Genomic DNA, 27,215 nt, shown 5'->3' with positions numbered 1-27,215 from the left:
TGCATGAGAATCAGTTAGTTCAATAAGACAAATATTAATGTAACTACTAAAGGAAAAAATTTTCCAATACAAACTTACATATTTTGATGGGCAAACAAAGAACAAACACCCTTGATTTCCATTCTCATTGGTTCTTACAATATGTATGGCAGCGGTTTTTCCACAATTGCACAGCCTCGGTTGTAATCTCATGCTGCTAATGTTAAAAGAAGAAGCCATTTTTTAAATCTGCATACATGAGAACTTTTTTAAATGGTAGTTCCATAGAGGAGAGGGATAGAGTGTAAAGGCTAAAAGAATTTGAGCCAAACTGAAAAGATCTTCACTTAAAATGGAACAATGTGGAACAACTAGTGTAACATCTTCAACTACAATTTCTTAGTTCTTGTGGAACAACTACCATTTCTTAGTTCTTGTGGAACAACTACAATTTCTTAGTTCCAATGTGGAGAGGGACAGAGTGTGGAACAACCACTAAGTTCTTGTGTTACATCTTCAAACACAGAACAAACTTAGTATAAGAAACTTGGTGTCATGGATATAATTTCTTACAAGCACATGCCTCAAGAACTTGGTATAAGAAAAGATCTTCTACTCAAACAGAATCTTTCCTATCAAAACTTAGTATAGTTTATCCTAAAACAGAATCTTTCCTATCAGAAAAGATCTTCTAATACTTTTCTCCACAAGAACTTAGTATAAGATGTTCTATTCTATGCATGTGTTCCATTGCTTCAATTAAAATAAAGTTCCCTCACATTTAATTTTTCATAATTTATGTTGCTATAGACATCATCCTTTAATTTTTGTTTGTTTAGCAGCATCCTTTCCAAGTTAGTTTGACTACAGACATAAATGCTTTCTATTTTTCAATGTGAGCCTGCGCAGCTAAATGTAACATCAAAAGACCACAAGCCATTAATACTTCATAATTCTTTATTTTGTCAATCAGATTTGGTTTCATCACAAGCAAGCTATTCAATGAAACCAACAAAAAGAATGAGACTACATTAATGCTTAAGTAGTGCAACTGGTCCAGTGTTCAACAAATGCATATAATGTTGTACAGATTAGTTACTAACCAGAAAATGATAAAGTGGAGACATAACAAAAATAAATGAGAAGAGGAAGCAAGACAATGAAGACAAACTTAAGTAAGACAATGAAGACAATGAAGACAACTCAAGTACAAAATTAATTAATTTGACAAACTAATTCATTCAAAACCCACAAAATCTCAGCCGAAACTGTGAATGCCCTAATTTTTGTCACTGTAAAAAGCCCTAATTTCTTTCACAGTGAAAGCCCTAATTTTTGTTACAGTGAAAGCCCTAATTTCTTTCACTGTGAAAGCCCTAATTTTTGTCATAGTGAAAGCCCTAAATTCACAATGAAATCCCTAATTTTTCACTGTTCTAACCCCAAATCAAAGCCCTAATTTTGAAATTTCAATCTCAATCACACAACCCTAATTTCTTAATTTCAGAATTTCGAATACAAACCTGGTTCCTCATGAACAAATTTCTTCGCCCAGCCGATGGTGGTCGTAGTGGAGCTATGGTTCACGAAGCAGAGAATATTACGGCTGGAGTGGGTCACCAGTGCTATCTGGGGGACTGGTCGTCGCCGGTGCCGTCTAGGGGACTAGTCGCCGGTAAGGGTGGGTTCAGTGAAGGAGGACGGCTAAGTGCGAGGCTGAGTGATTGTGCTTCAATGTATAACTAGCAACGGGCAGGAATAAAGTGAAATTTCAATTTTTTTTTTTTAATCTCAGCCGTTGGATGTGCAACGGCTGATCTCAGCCGTTGCAAGGAGGCTTGCAAGAATGGTTTGCAAGGAGAGGATCTGCACTCATATTACATTGATCTCCCTAAGATTTGAAAACTAAATAAATGAAAAATCTCATAATTTTGACATAATTACATTGAGCTCCTTTAATATTGTAACTCATATAATATTTAATCATCTTTTCGACAAAAATTTAACTTATATTTTATCTTGTATATTTTTGTGTATTCATACCATCTGCATTAGTTTTAATCTCTTTATCCTTACTAAAAGAGAGGACAGTTAGTCTTTTTATCCTTACTAAAAGAGAGGACAATGCAATTATATTAAAATTGGAGTCTGTTGTATTTTTTCAAATCTCAATGGAGGTTAGTGTCATTTAACCTTTTTTTTTTTAAAAAAAAAAGGAAGAAAAAAAAATTTACTAAAATCTCATGTCCTGTAATTTACTTGACAATATTATCAAAAGAGTAATATTAGAGCATCCCCAACAGATGTCTTAAAATAGCCTTTTGCTATTATAAATGGTTGATTCTTCAAAAATTCAACCCCAGCAAATCCCTTATATAATTCCTTAAATTTAGGATTGCTACTGTGACTCTCTATTTGTAGGGAGTCATTGTAGCTCCTTCATATCTAATAAATTCTTATTTTATTTCATTGAAGGTGCGAACATAGTAGCCTAGATAAGGGGCCGGATGTCGAGGGGTTGACTGGCGACATCTGAGCGGATGACCTCACTTCTGTTTAAGAGAGAGCCTTTGTTCCAGTGAAACCCATAGCCCATAGTAAGGACTAGACATGAACAATAAGGGTAGAAGACTCAAGAATTGAATTGAACGAAGGCTAGGGAGGGTTGAGAAGGTTCTGAATTGAACATAGTGGTGTTGTGGTGGTGGTGGTGGTGAGAGGAGAGAGTTGGGGAGTGTAACATTATAGGTCTTTTGTGGGGTGTTGTAGAGAAAGGGTTTTGCTTGTTGATGGGTTGTTAGAATTGGGTTCATTCTCAAATTGGGGTTTGCTTGGAACTTTGATGGGTTGGTTTGGATTGGATTGTTGAATGGTTTTGGGTTTGAATTTGGAGGTGTTTTTGGTGGATTGAGTTGAAATCAGAAGAGAGGAGACTGGTTTGTTTTCTAATCTCAAGTTTAGACAACTTCTGATGCATTTTCATACAAAGAAAATGAATTTCTATTCTTCTTCCTCTACTCAATTTTCTGTGTATGTATATTGTATAAATAAGTGTTGTGTATATATAGGTTTGTGTGTGATTATAGTGTTTTTGGTATTTCTGGTATATACAGGTTTATGTGTGATTATGAATTTCTATTCTTCTTCCTCTACTTAATTTTCTGGTATATTGTATACATAAATATTGTGTGTATAAACTAACACTTTCTTTTTCATTATTTTATTATTAAAATTTAAAAGCAATTGAAAAGATTATTTTAGTAGAATAGAGAAAGAATGAAAAGTTTGATGGAGAAAGTAAATGAAAAAGTAATTTCTAAAATAGGAAATGAATTTTTTAAAAATATTTTAGGGTAAAGTTTAAATAAATTGCTGGAGATGCTCTTATGCGTATCAAAAGTTTTATCAAATCACACACATGGGTGTGGGACACACTCATATGAGTGATTTTGTAGGCATTCCGTAATTCATTTAGGGTTATTTTAGGTATAATTTATTTTTTGATTTTTTTTATTTATTACAAAAGGATGTAAAAAAAATAATGCGATAGAAACAACATAATAAACTTATACACAACTTATTTGGATATAGATAAATACTAGGAGTGAGCAACAGATATTTCGATCCATCCAAACTGACTGAATCGGATCGATCCGTCACATTTTGGACGGATGCGTTATGACGAACAGACGGTTGCAGATTGATTTTTTTCAATCCGCCTAATTTTAGACGGATAATGGATTTAAAGTTCTTTCGGCCGTAACCTAACTGCCAAACCACGAGTACTCTAGTAATTTGTAAAACTTTGTATTTTCAATTTGTTTAGATATTTTGTTTGTATTTTCAATTGAAAAAGAGTTTAGATGTTCTGTTGTGTTTTCAATTTGGAAATTCTTTTATCAAATGTCAAGTGTTGATATTTGGTATTTTTGTGTAGAAAATATAAGGTTAATTTTGTCATTTAGAAAAAAATCAAATTAAATAGTTTTTAAATAAAAAAAAAGTAATGAAATAATTTTGATAATGAATGATTTTCTTATATATATTTATTAGTAATATTTAACAATTTACTCGATAATTTTTTAATTATATTGAGTTAGATTGTTATAAAAAAAAAAATATTGATAAGTTATAGTACCTTTAAAATTTATAAAAATTTAAACTATTAAACTAATTCGTACAAATTAAAATTTTTTTGATCGCAACTGAACGAGATAATAAGTTCAGATTTGTCTACCCACCCTGTCATGTCCTTGGCTTCTAGAACTAAGAAGATATAGATAAGGACAGAATAACTACTGCCCAAATTTCTTCAAGATGAACGTAACATGTTTTTTACTCTCTCTTGAGTTGCGGACCAAAAAACAAATGAATAAAATTATACATATTAATTGATATATTAATAAATAATATGATATAATTTTAAAAATTTTAAACTTCTATAAGGAATAAGATTGTCTCCATTTGACATAAAGGGCCTGGATTAATTTAACCATAAAAAAATAAAATAAGCTAAAAAGTCAATAAGATAAAATATCACTTCTATATCATAAAAATTTATTTTTTTTGTCACAAAATTCAAAAAAAAATAAATAATAACTCATCACAAAGGAAACTTTTTAGCCGTAAAATAAAATAGTTAAAAAGTAAATTCATATTACAAACGAAGGCATAATTTTAAAATGATAATATTATAATATATGTTAATATATTAATTAATATACTAATCAATATGTATAGTTTTACTATAAAAAAAAAAAAAAAAACAATTCCAGGTATCTTTCACAAATTCTTTGTTGTGCGCGGATTTTCTGTGCTATCATGTGGTTCAATGTATCAGGTTTTTAGGAATTGTTTCACATTTTCTTCTCATTTTTCTAAGTCAACTAAACAAAAATAGGAAATTATTTTTGTGGATTTCATTTGGTTCCCTCCACTTTTTTTTCCTCTCTCTACACTTTTCCTGAGTGCATTGTGTTAGAAATTTGAAGCTATTCAAAACAAAATTAATTGACAAAGGATGGATGGCTCCATTTAGGAAGAGCTATTTGGAATTTTTTTTTGCTTATTTTAGTCATAAAAGATAAAATAGGTTATTCTAGTCACAAAAAATAAAACATCAAATCCAACTCATAATCATTACAATCTTCTCTCACAAAAAAGTTTAAAAAGTCAAAAAGTCAAAAAATTCTTTCTAAACTAAGCTTTTTAGTTCAGGCTAAAAAAGTCAAAAAACCAACTTACTTCCCAAACGACACCAAACCAACTTTGAGTAGGCCATGAAAGATAAGTTTTTAACATTCCTTCACAAATATAACCTAATCGCATGTAGAGAATATAAAAAGGAGTCGTGCTACAGGCTTTGAACATTGAGGCACGAATTTGTCTTGAATTTATTTAACCGGTCGTCCGATCGGTCATCTGGCAAAGAGGTTGACAGTCGCAATAGACAAGTGCTTCACCCGGTCGTTCGGCCGGTCGACTGGTGACAACAAATTCACACTTGAAGCTCTCGAAGTCTGAAACATTATTGTTTAAAAAGATGAGAGGTGAGAGAAATAGATACAGAAGAGAGATAATGCGTAAAGAGGCCATTCAAAATCAATTAGAAGTGGTCTAATATTGATTTTTTTAACTTTTTAAAATCTAAAAAAGTTCATGTATTTGAGAAATGCTAAAAAAGTTACTTTTAGTGAAAATTTTGACTTCTTTTTCTTTTCTTTTTTTTTAAATTTTTTTTTAACTCTTTCCAAACAAGTTTTATTTTATTTTTTTTTATTTTTTTTGACTATTTAGCCAAAAAGAAGCTTTTTGAGCTGATCCCAAATATTTGGATCCAAGATGTAGAAATAGATTTATGAAGGGTAAAGAAAAATAGAAAGAAAAAGAAAAAAAAAAGAAGTTATTTTTGTATTACTTTTTTCTTTCTATTTCTTTTGCCTCACCAAAATCTTTACATAATAAATTCTTGATGATAGCCTTGTTTGGGAATATATTTTTTTAATAATTTTTAATTTTTTTAGTTAAATATAATGTAAAAAAAATAATATGTTTGGAATGATTTTTTGATTTTTTATAAAAGGATATACAAAAAATAGAAAGAAATTTTTTTAAATTTTTTTTAATATAGATTGTTAACTTTTTGATTTTTTAAAATAATTTTTTAACTTTTAAATTTAAAAGTGATGTTGCCAAGTCTCCAACCCATAACATTGCTGTATTCCAAAACCAAACAAACCCCAAGCATGGCCTATAAATAAAGCCTCACTACCTAAAAAAAAAACAAAACATGGAAAACAAAATGGAGAAAACAAAACAGATACCTCATGTCATAGTCCTCACATATCCAGCTCAAGGCCACATCAACCCCCTCCTCCAATTTTCAAAACGCTTAGCTTCCAAAGGCCTAAAAGCCACACTAGCCACAACCCATTACACAGTCCCCTCCATCCACACAAAAGCAATCTCCATCGAACCCATCTCCGATGGCTACGACCAAAGTGGCTACAACCAAGCTCCAAATCTACCAACCTACTTAGACTCATTCAAAACAGTTGGTTCAAAAACTCTTTCTGATCTCATTTTCAAGTACAAGGACTCAGACTCTCCGGTGACTTGTCTCGTATACGATTCATTGCTTCCATGGGGTCTTGAGGTGGCTAAAAAACATGGAATATATGGAGCTGCGTTTTTGACAAACTCAGCATCGGTGTGTTCGATGTATTGGCAGATTGAGAAGGGTGTTTTGAGTCTTCCTGTTGGGGATGGAATGGTGCCTTTGGTGTTGCCTGGATTGATTCCTTTGGGATTCTGTGATATGCCTAGTTTTCTTGCTCAGCCTGTTGGGAGTCACTCTGCTTATCTTGAGGCTATCTTGGATAAGTTTTCTTGCTTGGAACTCAATGATTGGGTGTTTGTGAATTCATTTGAGGAGCTGGAGAGTGAGGTTAGTTTTTTTTTTTTTGCAATCTACTTTTTTTTTTTTCCTTGGTTGTCATGAATTTTTTGGTCAAATTAAAAAAAATAAAAAAAAATTTAAATATAATAAAACCAAAAAAAAAAAAAAGTGTTTTGAAAAGTTTTTGCTTTAAATTACATAAATAAACAAAAGAATATTTAATTGTAAATTACCCAAATATTTTTATCATTAATTTCACTTTTAACTAATTTAGTTTTAATATTAAAAAAAAAAACTTTTTACTTACAAAACAATTACAACTACTTTTTTTTTATTATTATTATATATATATATATATATATTATTAATGGGGCACACAGTATGTTTGCTATATATGTTCTGTCTTTGATAAAAAAAAAATTCAATTTTTTTTTAATTATAAATTTTAACTTTTTAAGTACATCTAAGAAATTAATTTTTTTGAATTAAAATATGAAAACATAAAAAGACATTTTGATTTTTGATTTTTTGAATCCAAATTTTGGAAATATAAAGCTTTAAAAAGAAAAAAAAAATTGTAATTTCAGACAAAAATGGGATTAATTGAAAAACAAATTGGATTGGGACTGAATTTTTCCAGCTGGCTTTTCCGATCGGAAGACCGACTTCAATTACCCAATTTGTTTATTGTTTAGACTTCTGTGTGTAAATAATTATTTGTGAAACACAATTGATTGATCTAATATTGGTAAACACAAGATTTTGTCATATTGTTCTCGCAAATTGAATGATATATTCCCCAAACGAAAACGTTATATAAGTTCACTTTTTATATTTATTTTTTAAATTTAATGATATATAAATAAAATAATTGGTTTGATGATTAGTTAAGATAGAAGAGAGAGATACCTTATATTCTAATTGTTTGTTAAACCATTAAGTTTGAAAAATGAAACTAATTTTTAACCTTGAATAACGATGTTTTTTTCAAAATTATTCTTGTCATCAATTATGTTTTAACATAATAATAATAATTTTACACATATTAATAATCTTATTAAAAGTCTTACTAAAAATACAAGAGATTTAGATGTGATTGATTGTCTTAAATTTAAGGAGCAACTTGTTTCCAGTCGGAGATCGGACTGAACAGTGTTGTTGGATCCTTGGGGGTCCACTGTGGGTACCATTTTGATAATCCGAACCATTCAATGTGTAGAACTCGTCGAGAACTAAACATTTTTAAAGAATCACGTTGATCGGATATCGATAGCTATGTGATCAAAACAGTTTTTTATCAACCGTTAATTTGTTTGCCGTCCATTTTTTTTTATACAAAACTGATTTGATCACATAACTATCGATATCCGATCAACGTGATTTTTTTCAGACATATAATACTCAACAAGTTCTACACATTGAACGGTTCAGATTATCAAAATGAAGTTCGTGATAGTCTCCCATGGGCCCAACAGTAAGATTGGACTGGACACTAACTAAATCCTAAATTTAAACATCCAATAATGTTTAGACATGTATGTTTTTAGTAAAATTGTCGGTAAGAGTTTAAGTAAATATAAAATTCTTCAAAAAAAAAATGTGAAATCATATAATTATGGTTATTAAATTAAATTAAATTAAATTAAATTATTTTTTATTATTTTTTATTTTTTAAAATGAACAGAATTTCATTAAGGTAGTTCTTCTTATGGGCCTACAAAGCTAGAGTCGATGGGTCCAAATTTTGTACAAATTTGAGAGAATCCAGTTTCCATTGGATTTGAGAAGATAAATGAAATGGAAAGCGAAAACATAGAAAACGGAAATGAAGGTAAAGACAAAAGGTATATTTGTTTATTTATTTATTTATTTTATTTTGTTGGGTTTGAAAAAGATAATATATATATATATTTTTCAAAAAAAAATTAAAAATTTAGTCACCCTAAAAAATTTATATATAAGTAATTTAATTTAGATCTCTTTTATTTTTATATTTGAAAATCCAAACATAATATTAAGGAAATATAAACATTATTGTGGACACTGTCTTCTTCAATTGTTTGTTTTAGTAGCAAATCAGAATTTTAGGAAGTTGTGTGAGACAGGTGGAAACTGGAAAGCAAAACAAGAAGTTCAAAAACACCCATCATTTTCATTTTTATGCAAATAATTTTCAAAATTTTGAAAATAATTTTTGATGTTTATTGGTATTAAAGTGGGTTGTTCTAAAAAGAAAAAAAAATCCCTAAAACAGTTTCTAAAACAATTCCTCCCCACACAAACTTCCCGGAAAATAAAAACAGAAAAAACAACCAAAAAGTGCTACAACTGAAGAAGGATGGAGCGGAGTTTATAATTGCACACTTGTTTATTTTTCTATTAGTCTTGCTAATAACAATCCTGTCTTTTAGAATCACAAAAGGTTAAAATATTTATAATCTCAATACACTTTTCACACATCTCAAAATATTTTTACATAATTTTATGTTTCACAAGTTTTCTAACATTTTACTTTTAATTAATGCTCTAAATCTTCCATGCATATATACTTAGTAATTTGTGCATTGCTCTGACCCTTCAAAAGCTAGCAAATGCCTTGTTGGGACACTGGCCAGTAGAGATGGTTGGTCCAATGGTGCCATCAATGTTCTTGGACCAACAAATAGAGGGAGACACAAATTATGGAGCCAGTCTCTGGAACCCAATTGGTGACCAATGCTTGGCATGGCTAGACACTAAACCACCCAAATCAGTGGTCTATGTGTCCTTTGGAAGCATGGCACAAATTTCAGCTGAGCAGGTTGAAGAAATAGCATGGGCCTTGAAAGGGGTCAACAAACCCTTCCTATGGGTACTGAAAGAGCCTGAACATGAAAAGTTGCCAACTGAGTTCTCAAACTCAACAAATCAGATGGGCTTAGTCATCACATGGTCTAACCAACTAGATGTGCTGGCTCACCGAGCTGTGGGGTGCTTTGTGACTCACTGTGGATGGAATTCGACACTGGAAGGGCTAAGCCTTGGCGTGCCAATGGTGGCGGTGCCGCAGTGGAGCGATCAACCAATGAATGCCAAGTATGTGGAGGAGGTGTGGAAGGTGGCAGTGAGAGCTAGCAAGGATGGAGGAGTAGTGAGAAGAGAAGAGCTTGAGGTGTGCATAAGGGAGGTCATGGTTGGAGAGAGAAGTGAAGAGATTAGGAGAAATGTGTCCATGTGGAGGGAACTTGCTAAGAGAGCAGTTAGTAGAGGTGGGAGCTCAGATCAGAATGTTAATAAATTTGTGCAAGTGTTGCTAACTGGAGAAAAGGGTAAGCCATCTTGATTGTCATTTTTATGATTCTATCTGATCAAACTTTGCAAAATAGCATTCACAATTCAAAAAACAAGATCAAATTAGCACTTATATTCACTATTTTGATAAGGATGTATAGCCCTTTTAATTTTCAGGCGATTTTTTTTGCGTGTGTGTGTGATGACGAGGAACCTCCCCAAAACATTGGACCCACTCCTGTAGAGTAAACTCAGATAACTACAATCAACCACAAATCATAGGTATAGATAAGCCCACAAGACACTAGCAAGAGTCGAATGCAGGATGTATCTGTTTACAATTCATCCCAGTGTCCAACCCCTTTGCTACTAGGCTGCCTGTGTGGGTTATTTTCTGATCAACTTCAAAGAATGCCAACTAACTTGAAGCAATATCATGAAATAGGCATAAATGGGTCATACGATGAGTGCAATATAGCCTTAGTCAGTAGTGGCCCAAGGTTTTTGGAGGCACCAGGCCAACTGTAAAAATAAAGCCCTATGCCCTAAGACCTTTGGACAATTGGGGCCTTTGACAGTATGGGATTTGTGTGTGTGTGTGTGTGTAGGCAGATAGGGTGCTAGCTTGCCTATATGTTGAGCCAGCTCTTGGCCTAAGCTATATCATGAGACAAATAATTAAGAACTTACACATGCTAGGTCATACTGAAAGTTAGACAACAGAGCAAGAAAGAAATTACCCTGGTTTTAAAACTTTTTAACAAGTCTGCCCTACCTTAACAACCATGACATTCCTGAACCCCATGAACAACATATGCTGAACCAGTTGGACAGCTGTGCCTTAAAGAGTTGTGTCACTGCTGAATATTTCAGCCACAAGATGCCTAGATGGGAGGCTTTGAAACTGTGAAACAAAAGCCCACTGTTCTCTCCCTTGTCAAGCAAGACTATAAGAGAACTTCCTTAGTCCTCACACATACCAGCTAAACAAATAAATTTATCCTAAAGAAGAGTTCTAATGAAAGACTTTCCAACTCAATTCCTCTTCAACTGTTTGTTGAGTTTGCTATAAATTTTGGTCAGAGAGAAAATTAGAGCCTTAACTAGATGACTTTTCAATACCTACCAACTTTTTTTCCTTTTTGTCTTTTTTTGCACTCGGTCGGATATCAAGTATGAAAGAAATTACACAAACTAGACACTTATAGTCCAACAGTACATAATTAAAAGCCCAACCACCACCGAAATACATCATAATGGAAGGAAATAAACAACTTAATACAAAAAGTCAACAAAAAACCCTCATAATAAGAGAGAAATAATAAATCTTTGTCTTTTTGGCAAGGATTGACCGCCTGACGTACCTATTCTAGTCTTGGCATGTATTTGTTCTAGTAATTAGTGATATATTACTTCAATTTATATAGCTTTGTTAGGGAGGTACTTGTCACTGCATGGTATTATAGAATGTTCAATTATGCATACATACAAACTAGACTTGAAGATCCAATGCAATGTAATTGTCCCTGTCACGATAAATAATATCATTACGTCTAGGGGCAACCAAAAAGAGAGAGAGAGAGAGAGAGAAAAATAAAAGGATGGGATGGAATAAAATGGTAAGTACTGCAACCAAGGTTTTAAAAAGCGGCCGCAACCATTACGTAACGGTTGTGATGGTTACCGCTATCCGTTATGGCCATTTTTGCAGTGTGATTGAGATTCACAGGTGTGTCGGGAGTGTCGGCTACCGTAGCGGTCGAACAGTGTCGTAACAGCCGTAACGGCCTGTTACGTAACGGTTCCGAACTGCTTTTTTTGAAAAAAACACACAAAAAAAAAGGTAAAAATGGGGGAAGAGGGATAGAGAGAAGAGGGAAGATAAACAGATAAAATGGAGGAGCAAGAGATAGAGAGAGAGAAGATAAAGAACATGTTATTGATTTGTTGAAACTGTAAGACCTATGTTATTTTATTCAGCTGCTATCACTCAACCATTTTGTTTGTTTGTGTGTGTCTATCTATATATTATTTGAAAATAATAATAATAAAAAGTGTGGTTATTCTCTATTTGGCTTGGTTAAAATATGTATATATATATATATATATTTAGGCTCTTATTTATTTTTTTACTTTTGTCATTGTTTATCTTATATATAATAATTAGTGATTGATTTTTTGTATAATATAAAGTCATTCATTATTAAAATAAAATGTAAAAAACTCAGTTTATAGTGATTTAAAAATATGAAATATATTTGATCATACTTAAAAATTTATAAAAATTGATCAATATTTATTTTAAACCCAATAAATATGATCATAAAAAAATATATATATGCGTATCGGTAAATTTTTTCAAATTGTGCGAAAAATAAAAAAAATCACGGTTCCGATTATCGCAACCGTTACGTTACGGCCTTTACACTCTGCAATCGCAACCGCGCCACCACCACCGTCACCGTTACGGCGACCGCAATCGCTTTTCAAAACCTTGACTGCAACATTCAAACTGCCAAGCAAGAGGAATGAAACTGTGAAAATCAGGAGACAAAGGATGAGAATACTTGCATTGACCAAAGATTTAGAGCACATATTGAGAAGTTATTTGGTGGTTTAAGAGCAATGATCCATGACACTTGACATTTTTCAAGTTATCTCTTACAATCCTAACAAAAAATAGGTCCCACAATTTCAACCAATAACATCAAGTTGGGACACCATGTGGTAATGCCCCAAGACCACCACATAATGTTTCACACAGAAGGCCTATGTCAATGGGTCAAGCTGAGTACTGATGAGTCTGCTAGGGAAATTCAGGACTTTGATGGGGAAGGGGCATATTTTGGAATTACTGCAACATATGGATCGGGCACTGTCATAAGGAATCCGAGCGACTTTTTACATGTTGACTGTCGGCTACTTAACACACAACTCTCCTCCTTTACCCGAGCTTGGGACCAGCGGGGTTGTTAACCACCCCGGCGGAGTTAAACAAATACCCATTAGACTAAAAGGTAAGTTCTATAGAACGGCTATTAGATCAACGATGTTGTATGGGACGGAGTGTTGGACAACCAAGAAACAAAATGTAGATAAAATGAGTGTTGTTGAGATGAGGATGTTAAGATAGATATGTGACAAGACTAGACAAGACAAAATTAGGAATAAGTGTATTCGAGAATGGGTAAGAGTAGCATCGGTAGAAGATAAATTGAGAGATAATCGATTGAGATGGTTTGGTCATATTCAACAGAGACCAACAGAAACAGTAGTGAAAAGATGCGATGCAGTGATGGTAGATGGAAGTGTTAGGGGACTGGGTAGGCTTAGATTAACGTTGGCTAGCATTGTAAATAGAGATATGGATCTACTTAATTTGACTAACGAAATAGCCTTTGATAGAGCCGTGTGGAGAAGAATGATTAATGTAGCCACTCCCATTTGATGAGACTCCAGGCTTGATTTGGTTTGGTTTTTTATATGGATTGGACACTAGAGAGGCAAGTACTAATGCTAGTTAGTTAGGGTCCACAAGAAATAATGCTAGGTATAATAATGTTACATACACACAAAAATCACTAAAAGGTGCACAAAAAAAATCAATGGATGGCCTAAATTCATTAAACAAATCACAGGTACATGGATACATGGTATATGGATAAAAATCTTCTATCTATTTATAGTGAACAATGCAAAAGATAGAGGGAAAGAAAATGTAAATTTAAAGATTTGCATACATCCATAAAAATGGTTTCCAAATGAAGCATAGAAAAACTGTCTATGCTGGTGTTAAACCGGTTGTGAGGCAGTAAACTATGAGTTTCACTTGGAAATGAAAAGTTAGGGGTTGTTTGTTAATGTTTTTGTTTCTTGTTTTCTGTTTTTGTTTTCAGTTTTTTTGAAAACTGAAAACAAAAATTTGTTCATATTGTTTTCGTTTTCAAAAAAATGAAATTGATTTCAAAGTTTTAAAAAAATTTAAAAACGCAAAAAAAATTGTTCACTTGTTTTTAAAACAAGCCTTCGGCCACCACCAACCACCGCCACCCCCACCCCCACCCCCACCCCCATCGTCCACTGACCGCCATCACCCGGTGGGTGGCGAGCTCCGGCCAACCTTCAGCGACTCTCCAGTGGGTGGGCCAGTCACTGTCGTCATCTTAAGCCACCTTTCAGCGTCCTTCCAGCCACCTCATGTCCTCCGACGACATCCGACCACTAACTCCGGTGGACACCCTACCCACCACTGCCGGTCACCACATCCGTCTACACTCCATCTCCGGTCACCAAATCCAGCAACTCAGCAACTCATGAAATATACTTCTCTATCTTATTTTATTTTTTCAAAATATTTTTGTATAGGTTTTCTGTTTTTGTTTTTTACAAAAATAAACCAAAACTCGTTTCTTGTTTTTTGTAAACTAAAAATTGAAAGCCTTAACAAATGAGGCTTGACAGAATAATTCCATGATAAAATAAAATTATTCAGAACCCAAAAACAAGGATGCACATAACGGTGAGAGAACACAAAATATAATGCATTTTGAACCCACAAAACATTGTCAAAGAGAAAATCATCAAAGCCATACGCGATGGTAGAATTGTTGCTGGAAAAGTGAGAGCTTACTGGAACTGCCTAGCCTTGGTGTTCATGTTGGAGTAGGAAATTGAAATAATTAGATATGGGAATTTTTTTATTTTTTTTTTAAATGTTTGCCACAGAATGAATAGTTACTTTGCCGAAAATAGTTATCAGAGTTCTGACAAAGCTTGTGCATTATATAGGATTTGCAACTAAAAGCTTCAAATTCCTCTCATAACAAAATAACAAAACTTAACCAAACAAGTATCTTACTTATTTCCTGGGCAAGCCGTGCAGCAATAGCATAGACCATTTGGGATGTGACTCTCATTTGCAATTAACCAAATACGCATCCCATCCCTGAAGCCGGTACTCCCGAGCAGCCTCAGCAGGATTCGCAGCCTTTATAATTCCACGACCAACGATTATAATATCGCTACCTCTATCGGAAATCACAGAGTAAGGGGTGTTATATTGCTGGCCCAGAGCATCACCACCTTTCACCATTTGAACCCCGGGTGTAGCATGAATAAATGCTGGATTTCCCGGTCCACCTGGCCACGCCGCCGAATTAACAGAGATGAATCCAATCACAAAATCCGAATGTTCCTCGGCAATTTTCACAGCTGCAGCTGTGTAATCTCCCGTGGCGAGGTTACCCGCCGAACTCATTTCAGCCAGCAGCAAAAGACCCCTACCCCGAGGCAAACCCTTCAGTTTTAGACCATCAACAATTCCAGGGCCTGAGATTATGTGAGCATTAACTATATCTGCCCAATCCAGTATCCGAAAAATGCCACTTTCATATTGCATTGTAACAGTGTTACCAATATCGGCAAATTTTCGATCTTCGAATATCAGAAAATTGTGTCTTTCTGCAATTGATCGAAGTTTAGACCCAAAATCTGGGGTGAAATCAGGCAATATATCGACATGAGTTTTCAACATGCAAATCTCTTGTCCAACTTTGTCCGCAAGATCGAGCAATTCTGAAGCAGTGTTAACATCAGCAGCCAAACACAAATTACTCTCCTTTTTCACCATCACTTCAAACAACCTCTTTCCAGTTAGATTCTTCGTAATCTTCGCTCTCTCCCCAAACGAAACCCTAAACCTAGGCGGAGGAGCCGCCGCAGGCGCCGGCACAGCTACCTTCCGATTCTCCTCGAGAAACTTAAACACCATACCCTCAGTCTCCTCCGAAACCCTACCTTTGTCCTTCAAAATCCTCACCATCTCGGTCAATTTCACCATCGCGTGAAGCGCGATACCATTGTCGGCTAGGTTTTCTCTCCCGCCTTGTTCGCGATCGATCATGACGACAACGTCGGTGACCTTGATCCCGGCGGCGCGGAGAGGAGCGGCGGTTTCGAGGACGGAGGCGCCGCTGGTGACGAGATCTTCGACGACGAGGCAGATCTGGCCGGGGGAGAAGGAGCCTTCGATGGCTTTGGAAGTGCCGTAGTCTTTGATTTCTTTGCGGCGCATGAGCATGGGGATTTTGGAGGAGGTGGAGATGCAGGTGGCGATGGGGAGGGCGGTGTAGGGGACGCCGCAGAGGAGGTCGAAGGAGGCGGTGGAAGGGAGGGAGGAGATTAGGGTTTGGGAGATTTGGAGGAGGAGAGTCGGGTAGGAGACGATGAGGCGGAGATCGATGTAGATTGGGGAGGAGATGCCGGATTTCAGCTTGAAGTTGCCGAACTTCACGGCGGAGATGTCGTGGAGTTGCAGAATCAGTGACTCCATTGTTGGTGATGATGCCATTTCTCTCTCTTTTTCTGTCTCTATAGAACTGCGAGTTGTGTGGAGTGGAGTGGTAGTGGTGAGGGCATGCCGATCTGCGAGTTCGGCTAGTGGTATATATATGTACCTATCTCTGGGCCCGTTTCTTTTCAGACATTGGTGTGTTGTCAATGACGGGACTATCACTGAAGGAATTAATAAAGGTTGTATTTGTTTGATAATTAATATATTGGTAATAATTTTTATTTGTTTTGAGTGATAAAAGTAAAATTAATCCTATAAAATTTCACAAATAAAGACTTGATAGAGAGGAAAAAGGAAAAGTAGAGCCATAGAAAATTATAGAGCAAAATTCACTTTAATATGTGATTTTGTCTTGAAGTACTTTATTTTTTATAATTTAAATATAGATAAAAAAAAATTTTATGATTTGAATTAAAGTGTAAAGCTAATTCAGTTAAAAGTGAAAGAAAAATTATCTAAATATTCCTATGACATATTCTTGGAAAAATTAGTTTAAAGTCTTTATCCTATTTTTTGTAATGAAAGAGATTTATAATATTATTTTGTAATGTCTAAGATCCCTCAACCCAACACTCATATATCACAGAGAAACATCAATGCTCTGTTGATTTTTTCTTTTTCTTTTTTTGGAGTCGAAGAACACAATTTTGATTCGTCGAAAATGGTATGATTGATTATCATATGTGTTCGTTGTTATCAGTGAATTAGATTAGATGGAGAATACATAAGATTGTTGTTATATCGAGGGAGATGATGAAGATAAAGCAGAAGGAAAAAGATGATTTAGGTTGCAAGTCTTCAACATCATACTGATTGTTCGGTAGGCAAATGCCAATTCATCAAATGATACGTGAAGGTAAAGGTGAGATTGATTGGTTTTTATGAATAATGAAGACAAAAGCTCCTTGACCTATGCTCAGTTGCAAATAATTTTCTCGTATTCCAGTCAAATTCACACCTAAAGATGGGTTTAATGTTTCACGATTAACCAAATTAAAAACTTAGAACAAGAGAACCAGAAACAATAAAAATAAAGTACTTAGAAGTGTGAAGGGCATAGAAAAGCAAGGAACATACCTGCTCATCAAAGATTGCATGATAAAACCAGAGAAATTTGGTGTTAGAGATGAATAAAATTTTCTTTGTGATGTGAGAAATTTGGTGTTGGTGATGTGTAAAATTTTCTCTATGTTGTGTCCAAAGAAATTTGGTATTGGAGATGTGTAAAATTTTCTCTGTGATGTGTCTAGAGAAATTTGGTGTTGGTGATGTGTCCAGAGAATTTTGATGTTAGAGATGTGTAAATTTTTCTCTGTAATGTGTCTAGAGAAATTTTTCCATGATGTATAAAATTTTCTTTGGATTGAATTTTCTCTAGATCAACCCAGAGAAATTCTTTAAATCGAATTTTCTCTGGATCGATGTTGAGGGACCTTAGACATTATAAAAATATTGGGTGTCCTTTATGCTATAAAGTTTTAATACCAGGGACCTTAAAAAAGAAATTCTCTATATTCTTTTGGTCACTTCTCTAATATTAATAACATATTAATAACATATTTAACAAATAAAATTGGGACACTTTTTCATAAATCCCTAAGTAGCCGCTTGCTCGACTCTCAATATATCCATGGACTTCCTAAAAGCCCTAGCCATCTCTCGAGCTAAAGCCTCCAACGCGTCTTGGGCCGGTGGCGCGACCGCATTGTTCTGAACCACTCTTTCTTCTTGTGGAGTGATCTCCGATTAGGCCGGAACATTCCAACCATCTCGGCAAGGCCTGCCACGACCTCTAACATGTCCAAACATCATATAAGAAATAAAGATAAAATTTTAAATTTGGGACTCACAATCTCACACTTAATCTCACTCGTCATAAACGAGCCAATATGAAACCACATATACACCTGAGTCACATTAAATCATCCACATAAGCACCTTATCACATAGAGCATATACGAATCACCCATCTAAGATATTAATCTATTCCACGACGCTCAAAGACTTACAAATGGAAAAAGCATTAATTAAGTGCTTTTCCAAATGGAATTCAATAAGTGCAATGAACACAAGTCGTATCCTAGAAGTTTGATCACATACCCACATAGCCAAATAAACACATAATCATATAACAATTAGCATTCCTTCCTAGTATGGCAAACCCATTATAGCGCAAGCCACTTCTTATGAACTCAAGATATTCAAATCTGGTTAGCCCTAATACCAATTTGTAACGCTCCAAATTTAATAGAAATAAAATATCATCAAAATAATATAAATCTACGATATAAACACAATTAATAGAGACCTTAGCTCAAAAGTCCTATTTCTCATTGAACTATAGCTTTAATTTACAATTTCCACATCCGGCTATCAAATACATCTTCATAAAGTATAGCTCAAAAAGTTAGATGATACAAATAAGATGTTTTAATGGCCTACAATTTAGCAAGGCATGGCCTTGTTACAAGAAAAGAAAAATGGACACATAGTCCTAAACAAGTATGCTCTAAGCTTCCACATTTAAACATCCGTAAGCCTTTGTGCTCCAATCAAAAACAAAAGAGCCTACTTCATCCTCATTGAAATGGTTGCACATCACCAATTCCTAAATGTTTGTTAAATAGGAATGAGTTAGATGCCTAGTAGAAATACTTTTAAAAGAGTATTTAATTGATCGAAATCCATGTGACATCATCATAACCAAATGACAACCATTTGCAACTCAAGTTGGAAATTTAAACAATGAATCAAAAGTATCCTGCTTCTATAGAAAGAAGATCACATTCCGACACCACGGATAAATACACCATGAGTCCCTAATGAGAGTTCGAAAACATAAATATGCATCGGTTTGTATCCAAAACTATCCCCACATTTGCCGGCTATTAATATGGCAGGAAATAGGCACCCAAAATTATTCGTTTTTTCCACTTTTACCGACTATAATATGGCAGGACCAGTAGACACTCAAAAATATTTCCTACATTCATTCGGCGATAAGCTCAAGATAGGACAATTGGACACCTAGGAATCCCCACGTAGGTACCAACACAACCCTTTCCTAACACTGCATCTTTACGTGGACTCATCTGCTATTTACCACCCAATTTTTAAACAATCTTCTCAAAGCCTTCAAGTACTCATGCATTCATGAAAATAAAGATAACCTTTCACTATTCAAGAAATTGTGACAATTATAACATGAACATTCTTAAAGTAATCTCAATCAAATCTCAAGAACATTCCAACTTCACAATTCTCCATTCAAATATTACTTTAACATCATAACCCCACCATCAATTTAAAGAATTAAGAATCAATTTCATTTTATAACATTACTTCTAAATTTTTAAGACTTAGGGTATTCATAAAATTTGGGTTAGTAATTTTCATATAAAACTTCCATAATCAAAAGCTAATAGTAAGAATCTTGAGATAATTGTAGAAAAATATTTATTTTTAGAAAAAAACTTTAATTTACAAACTCAAACATTCATCCATTCATCAATGTCATCACAAAACCACATAAATAACTTCAAACCAAAGAGATACAAGATTAAAAATAATCATAGCTCAAATATTAAAGCCAAGAAGCTAGCCCAAAGATGAATGCCTTAAAAAAAATAAAATCCAATCGGTGGAAAAGTTTGATCTTCACCCAAACTCCAACTTTTGTAAGGAAAAAGGTTGCAAATCTAAGCCAAATGAAAGATTTCTAGAGAGATGAATCTAGGGTTTTCGGAGCTAGAGAGAGAAAGAAGAAAGAAAAGAAACAGTGAGGAAAATGATCTAAAAAGTGACTTTTTAAGTTGCTGAAATCGTGCAGACTGTTTGAATGGTCTTTTTATCGCTTGAGCGGTAAATGAAATCTCTTAGTATCTTTGTCTACAAACCAAGATACTGAGGAACCTATTTTCATCGCTCGAGCGACCACTTTATCATTTGAGTGGTCTCTCAACTTGCGAAGTTACCTACTGAGAGCCACTTATCTCAACTCGAGCAATATATTCACCACTCGAGCAGTCACTTGGGATGAATTGTTACAATCCCTCACAAGTCTAACCCTAACCCTAATCCCACCACCACTCCCACTCTCGATGGCAGCCTCCAACGACCAACACACCTCATTTATTTTCTTCATTTCGCAAGCCTCTCACTGCTACCTACATAACCCCACATCGCCATTGCAACTCAACTCCGTCATTCGCTACCCCATTATGAACAGCACCATCGCTTCATTGCGAATAGTCTCGTCGCCGCTCACTCTCACGACTTGACCCTTCCGCACTTTTCTTCTTTTTCTTCATTTTTCTAGATCTCTTTTTTGCTTACGCTTTTTCTTCCAAATGTGTAGAGATCTGGACTAGACTTCACTATCTCACTCTCTCATTTGCAGTAGAGGTTGGTGACTAGTAGTGAGGGTGGGGAAGGTGTGGTCGATAGTGGTGGTGGGTGTTGATGGAATATTAGGGTTAGGGTTTCTAGAGAAGAATAAAGAAGATGAGGGAGGTGTGGCAATGACGGTAAGTAGTGGGTGGTGATGGCAACGGTGCGGTAGTAGAAAGAAAGAGGAGGAGGTTGCAATGATGGTGGTAGTTAAGGGTAATGGTGGTGCTGCAATGATAGTGGTGTTGTGATGATGGAGAAGGGGGTGGCTGAAGTGGGAAAACATGTTGGGAATGAGAGTTGCCGGAGAAAGAAGGTCTGTATAGAAAATTGGTGAAGTTGGAAATATAATAAGAGTCTAAAAAAGGGAAAGTGGAGAGCACTTTTAAAAAGTAAGAGACTAAGGACTCGTTTGGGAACAGGCTAATTTAGTAATTTTTTGGCTATTTGACTAAAAAAGTAAATAAAAAAAATTTATATATTTGGGATGACTTTTTGGCTAATTACGAAAAGATGTGCAAAAAGTAGAGAAAAAAGAGAATTTTTGACTTTTTGTATGAATTGTTGGCTTTTTTGCTAAAAGAGTAACTTTTTGACTTTTTAGCTAAAAAGATAAATCCCCAAACGGGGCCTAAATAAATGAAAAATTCAAAATAAAAAAGTAAAAATATTTAACAGTCGTATTTTTTTTTCCCTTTAATTTTGACACTCATAAAATCAAATTATGACATCATTTCACCAGTATCATTAACCCAAAAAACACGGCCCAACTTTTTTAAAGATTGTCCCTGGTTGGCTACGGTTCAGGCTCTATATAGCTCACTTTGAATTTATTTCTACCGTTTGAATTATTCATTTTTTAAAATATATTGAGTTGATTATTTATATAAAGAATTAAATTGATTAAATATTAATAATTATTTTATTTAATTATAGTTTTCTAATTATAATAAATAGACAATATTATTTTAGATAATGTTCATCTATTTTCTTTAGATAAATGTGTTTTAACTTCCAATCAAATGAACATAGATTAATTTGATTTAACATGAATAGTTTACCAACAAACTCTATAAAATTATGATTCAATCCATCAATATAGGCTAACATTAGTCCGGAGTGGGAGTAATTTTTATATACAAATAGAGTATATATTATATGGTATATTCTATTATTTTGATTAATTTTGACAATAGAATTTATTATATTTATGTTAGGTGTTTATAGAACAATAAATGACATATACATGTGTGATTGATGAAAAATAATGTCACATGATACTCTATTGACATATAAAAAAAATTCAGTGAGCCAGTTAGCTTGGCTGCCTAGAGTGTTTATCATCACTTCAGTAGGCGAGGAAGACGAGGATCACGATCATGTTGTTGTCGTCCTCTTCAAGGTGAATATATGAAACTTTTGCCATTTGTACGGGGAAGAAATAATTCTCCTCGTATAATCCTGTTGACTAAGTCCTCGCTCCTCCGTACGACGTCGCTTTGTCACCTGAAAACACAAACGTGAGCTAGCCGGCGGGTGTGTGCCGGAAACCTCTCCGATGCCTAAGTCAGAAAACTTGACAAATAGACAAAGCTCAATGTGTTCGGGAAGCAAAATTGTATGTTGTGTTATGTTGTTACCTCCTCCAAGGTGATGCTTGTGAGCTTTTATATATTTCGAGTGGCACAATCCTAGTAGGACTTTTATTTCTCCATGCAGAGTCCTCCTAGGATTCATACTCCTAAAGGATAATGCTTATCCTTTTACACCCCCCACTGCTTAAACCAAGTGGGATGGTTTTCACTATGGCCGAACTACCACTTGACCGAAGTAAAACTGGCTATGCTGAGCCACAGAGTAGGCCGAGCTATCCTTAGTTCGGCTCTCCCTCTACTCTTCCTTACCCCGGTTTTCTCCTGTTTAACCCATGGTATGTTTGGACCGAACTAACGATTCGCGACCGGTATAATTCTAAGACCGGTATAACTCCAAGACCGGTCTAACTTCAAGTTGCTTTCGGACCGAAGTAACTCTACATCTTCTTGAATCGAAATAATTATACCTCTCCTGAGCCGGAGTAACTATACCTCTACTGGGCCGAAATAACATTACGGCATTTTACCGAGTCCTTCACACTTTGGGCCACAGAGCCCAACTCACAGCTCGGCCCAATTTTTTCCAAAAATTACCCTCTCAATTGCCCCTTAATTTCATCTGCACAGCATGATTGAGATTACAAGTCCTCAAACCGAGCTGAAGTTCTACAAGCCTTTCCAGCCGAGCTAAAAAACCCTTTAGCGTATCCAGCCGAGCTAGTTTTACTCCGAGCTCTGCTTTATCCGGTCAAAACGTCTCTTCAATCACGACTGTAACGCTTCCCTTTCCAATGCCACGTGGTGGGCTCTGATAGGCTGGGGGCAGCTGTCACGCCGCCCTCGTACTACGAAATTTTCGAATAGTCCCGCCCTTTCTCTCTCGTCCTTTTCACAAAACATTCCCTCTATTTTCTGAGTTCATTCACCTTTTCTGTTCATCTTCTTCTCTTTGTGCCTCTGCTTCTCCAACCCCTGAGATCCCTGAGCTTGGTGTTCTCTGTTGGTGCTGTTTCTCCTCTCTTCAGCTTTCTTCTTCCTCTGGTAAGTCCCTAAAAACTTGTTTTTGCTTTTCTTCTTACTGCTTTCTACGTTTTTACGAAACATGTTTGCACATTTTAGTTTTTGCTTCTGTACTCTCATGAGAAAATAATAGCAGAGCTCATGCGTGTATGAACTATGTTGTAGAAAATTAGCCTCTGATCCAAAATCTTGCCCCAACCGAACTAGGATACTGTTTTTGTGCTACAACGGTAGATCACCTTAGACAAGTAACCGAACTAGAACTCGTAAGATGACAGCAGCTTTGAAAAACAAATTTCCGATTCAACTTAGCCGAAATAAGATCACCGAACGAAGTCTGAACTCAATAAACTAGGAACCTTAGTCATTAACCGAGCTAAGCCTTTGGGGCTAAGCCAGCTTTCTCAGTTTCTATATCAAAACTCCGAAAGCTGCCCCTAGAGGCTCAACCGAAGTAACGAAACACATAGTTCAACCGATTTAGGCCTCGGGGCTAAGCCAGCTCTTCTTAGTTTTTTAAACCGAACTAAGAAGGCTGCCCCTAGACGGTGAACCGGTCTAATAAGCAACCTGCTCAAACCGAGCTTACCATACCTGTTGTCAAACCGAGATATCACCTGCCCTTAAAGCCGAAATAGGGCGTTTTTACCTTGTTTTTAATTTGTAGCACGGTCCTATGATTCGTGCTTAACCCCTTTGTTTTCTACTTTGCAGACTTAGGTTGCCCAGGCATTCCTTCTTGTGCTCAACCGAGCTACTTGAGTCCAATCTTCCAACCGAACTAATTTATTAATAATTTATACAACAAATGGGTAAGTATAGGTATTTGGTAGAGACCCCTGGTGGCATGGCCGAATTCCGAAGGGATTATGGTATTCCAGACGATGTACACCTCACCCTTGCCAAGAAGGATATCATACCCTGGGGTGAGGCAGGCTTTGTACCCTTTACCCTGCTTTTAATAATAGAGACCGGACTAAGATTCCCAGTCCAGCCCTTGATTTGTGAATTTCTGAGGCAAACCAGACTATGCCCAACCCAGCTATCCACTAATACATACCGGATAATAATGGGTATAGCCGAGCTAAACCGCCAAGCATGCCTGAACCTTGGTTTAGCCGAAATCTTCCACCAGTACTCCATAGGTTCCAAAGAAGATGGCTGGGTTTATTACCTTAGGATACGCCGCCGTAGAGAAAAGATAATACAGAACACGCCGGATAAGGACGTTAACGATGATGACTTTTTCTGGGTATCGGGCAATTTTGAAGATCAGCAAGCCCAAATCCCAGGCCGAAGTATTAACTGGAAGAAAGGAAAACCTGGTAGCGCTTTACCTCGGTTTTATACATGCTTTTCTTTTACTTCGGTGTCGGATATTACAACCGATCTAACAGTTATCCATTTTGCAGATTCAGCTCATCTTGCTTCCTATTACAGGTACCCAAATCTGAACACACTCCGAGCCGCACTACGGATCAAAGAAAGAAGTTGGGCCAAGCTTCTAAACTTTGAACCGACCTACAGATATAGCGGTCGTCGAAAAGCCCGAGTGACCGATTTCCTTCTTGAGGAAGCACCAGAACCGGACCCAACCTTGCCCGAAATACGACTTGTCCCATTAACTGCTGAAGAAGAGATGGAAAAGAAAAAGCAGAGTTAGGGCCCTTCTGACTGCAACAACCAGAGTCGAAGTACAGCCATCCATACAAACACAGCCTGCCGTTGTGGCCCTTCCTTCTCAGCAACCTTCTTCATCTTGCCCTTCTAAACGCGCCCGATCTATATCGACCGAACAAAAACTTGTCGATGAGATTGAATCCATCCCCCAAAGTCCTCAACCTATCCAACCGGAGCAAACTGACCCAGCAGAATCTTCCAAATGGGCTCCGAAGTTAACCTTCAACAACCGAGATATCAAATATTCTGATTCGGTTGTTGCTCAAAAAGATCATCAATTGGCCTTTAACCTGGCCAAAAGTGTCTGCCTCCCCAAGGACATGGAGCACCACCTAAAGCAATTAAACACCGAAATGAAGTCAATTCGGTCCACGTCGAAGTCCATGATTTTGGTAAGTCACTCTGTCCGCTTCTTGTGTCTGATTTTCCCAACTTTTACTTCGGCTCAAGAGATGTCTTCGTTTTGTCAGGCCTTACAGAAAAATAACATTACTTATAACATTACTTATAAAAAAGTCCAAGAGCTTAGAAAAACCACGAGGCAAGCAATGGCGGAAGCCGAAGCAAAGGTAGCTGAACTAGAAGAAGCCGAAAAGAAAATGGCCGAGCTTCAAGCCGAAAATGGCCGACTTGCCGATCTGGTTAGTTCGGCTGAAGCGGAGAAGCAGAAAGCCGCCATCGCTATGAAAGACAAGTATCTGCGCGAGTTGGTTAAACTTGAAAAGAGAAAGGATACCAAAATAACTCAACTGAAAGATAGCGTGAAGGGAGCCGAAAAGCAGGGCTACAAGACGGGTTATAAGAAGGCAGAGGACGCTTATGTCAAACAGTGCGATGCTGCCAAGGAGCTGTTCTTTAAGTGCGGCTGGAGGGCGGCAGTCGAGAAGCTCGGTCATGATCCACAGATCGAGGTTTTCAACCCTCCAGCCTATTTCATACCGAGCTCCCTTGGGGAGTATGCTAATGCCCTGCAACAGGAGTTTCTGGAAGACTCAGATTCCGATGAAGATTCTGCCTCTGAGGATACTCCGGTTGTTAACGTAGATCAGACAGTTCGGCCGGAGTCCGCAGTGGAAGATCTAACTATTGAACATCCAAATCAAACTGTGGTTCCGGTCGAAACCACTCTTGCGACTGAAAACGTCCTGCCGCCAGAGACCGGTCTTCCTGTTGACCCTGATGCTGCTTTTGACACCGAAATTGAAGATCTTTTCTCCTGACTTTGTACTTTTTGTTTGCTTTTGTCTTTGTAACCGGGCTGTGGCCCCTCTAATGTACCTATTTTGGTCTTTTAATGAAATGGACATTTGCTTGAATTCTTACTTCGGTTGATGTGTATGCCTGCGCTTGTAATGTCTTCTATTATTCCAACTGCTATTCCGGTTGTAGATCGGTTTTAGATGGTTAAACTGGCTATGCCTATCAGCCAATCACTCCTTAGCCGATGTAATTACTTCGGCTGAGGAGTATAAAGAGTAGAAATAACCCGGCCAACCATTCTTTAGCCATACCCATACTTCGGCTGAAGAGTACAAAGAGTTGGTTTAATCCAGCCAACCACTCTTCAGCCATGCCCATACTTCGGCTGAAGAGTACGAAGAGTTGGTTTAATCCAGCCAACCACCCTTCAGCCATACCCATACTTCGGCTGAAGAGTAAAGAGAGTTGGTTTAATCCAGCCAACCACTCTTCAACCATGCCCATACTTCGGCTGAAGAGTACAGAGAGTTGGTTTAATCCAGCCAACCACTCTTCAGCCATGCCCATACTTCTGCTGAAGAGTACAGAGAGTTGGTTTAATCCAGCCAACCACTCTTCAGCCATGCCCATACTTCGGCTGAAGAGTACAGAGAGTTGGTTTAATCCAACCAACCAACTTAGAATAATGTTTGGTTATTCTGACCAAACGTCCTGCAGCCTGGATCTTTATCCTGGGCTTAGGAAGGGTGTTGGTTTATTCCAGCCAATCTCTAAGTTAGTTTTTCCAGCTAACTTAGAATAATGGGTTTGCGATATTTCTATCTATACTAAA

General features: G+C 36.2%; 2 protein-coding genes across 3 annotated transcripts; one reads left to right on the top strand and one right to left on the bottom strand.

The window, feature by feature from the left end:
- Nucleotides 1–6,185: 6,185 nt before the first annotated feature.
- Nucleotides 6,186–10,298, top strand: LOC114320360 (UDP-glycosyltransferase 74B1). The gene is made up of 2 exons (XM_028267514.2): nucleotides 6,186–6,925; nucleotides 9,462–10,298. The coding sequence occupies exons 1-2, from the start codon at nucleotides 6,269–6,271 to the stop codon at nucleotides 10,197–10,199; spliced, it is 1,395 nt and encodes a 464-aa protein (XP_028123315.2). The 5' UTR covers nucleotides 6,186–6,268; the 3' UTR covers nucleotides 10,200–10,298.
- Nucleotides 10,299–12,464: 2,166 nt separating this feature from the next.
- On the bottom strand, nucleotides 12,465–16,944 carry LOC114320359 (uridine 5'-monophosphate synthase / UMP synthase (PYRE-F) (UMPS)). Of its 2 annotated transcripts, none has more exons than XM_082909700.1 (2): nucleotides 15,006–16,944; nucleotides 12,465–12,681 (listed from the first exon to the last, which is right to left on the bottom strand). In XM_082909700.1, the coding sequence occupies exon 1, from the start codon at nucleotides 16,494–16,496 to the stop codon at nucleotides 15,060–15,062; it is 1,437 nt and encodes a 478-aa protein (XP_082765826.1). In that variant the 5' UTR covers nucleotides 16,497–16,944; the 3' UTR covers nucleotides 12,465–12,681; nucleotides 15,006–15,059. The 2 variants fall into 2 exon arrangements, with proteins under 2 accessions (XP_082765826.1, XP_028123314.2); XM_028267513.2 differs by having other exon boundaries at nucleotides 12,465–12,659.
- Between the last annotated feature and the right edge of the window lie 10,271 nt (nucleotides 16,945–27,215).

This window comes from Camellia sinensis, chromosome 15 (assembly GCF_055761805.1).
Source record: "Camellia sinensis isolate YWXY chromosome 15, ASM5576180v1, whole genome shotgun sequence".
Lineage (NCBI taxonomy): Eukaryota > Viridiplantae > Streptophyta > Magnoliopsida > Ericales > Theaceae > Camellia > Camellia sinensis.
This window is presented reverse-complemented; position numbering and strand designations above follow the sequence as displayed.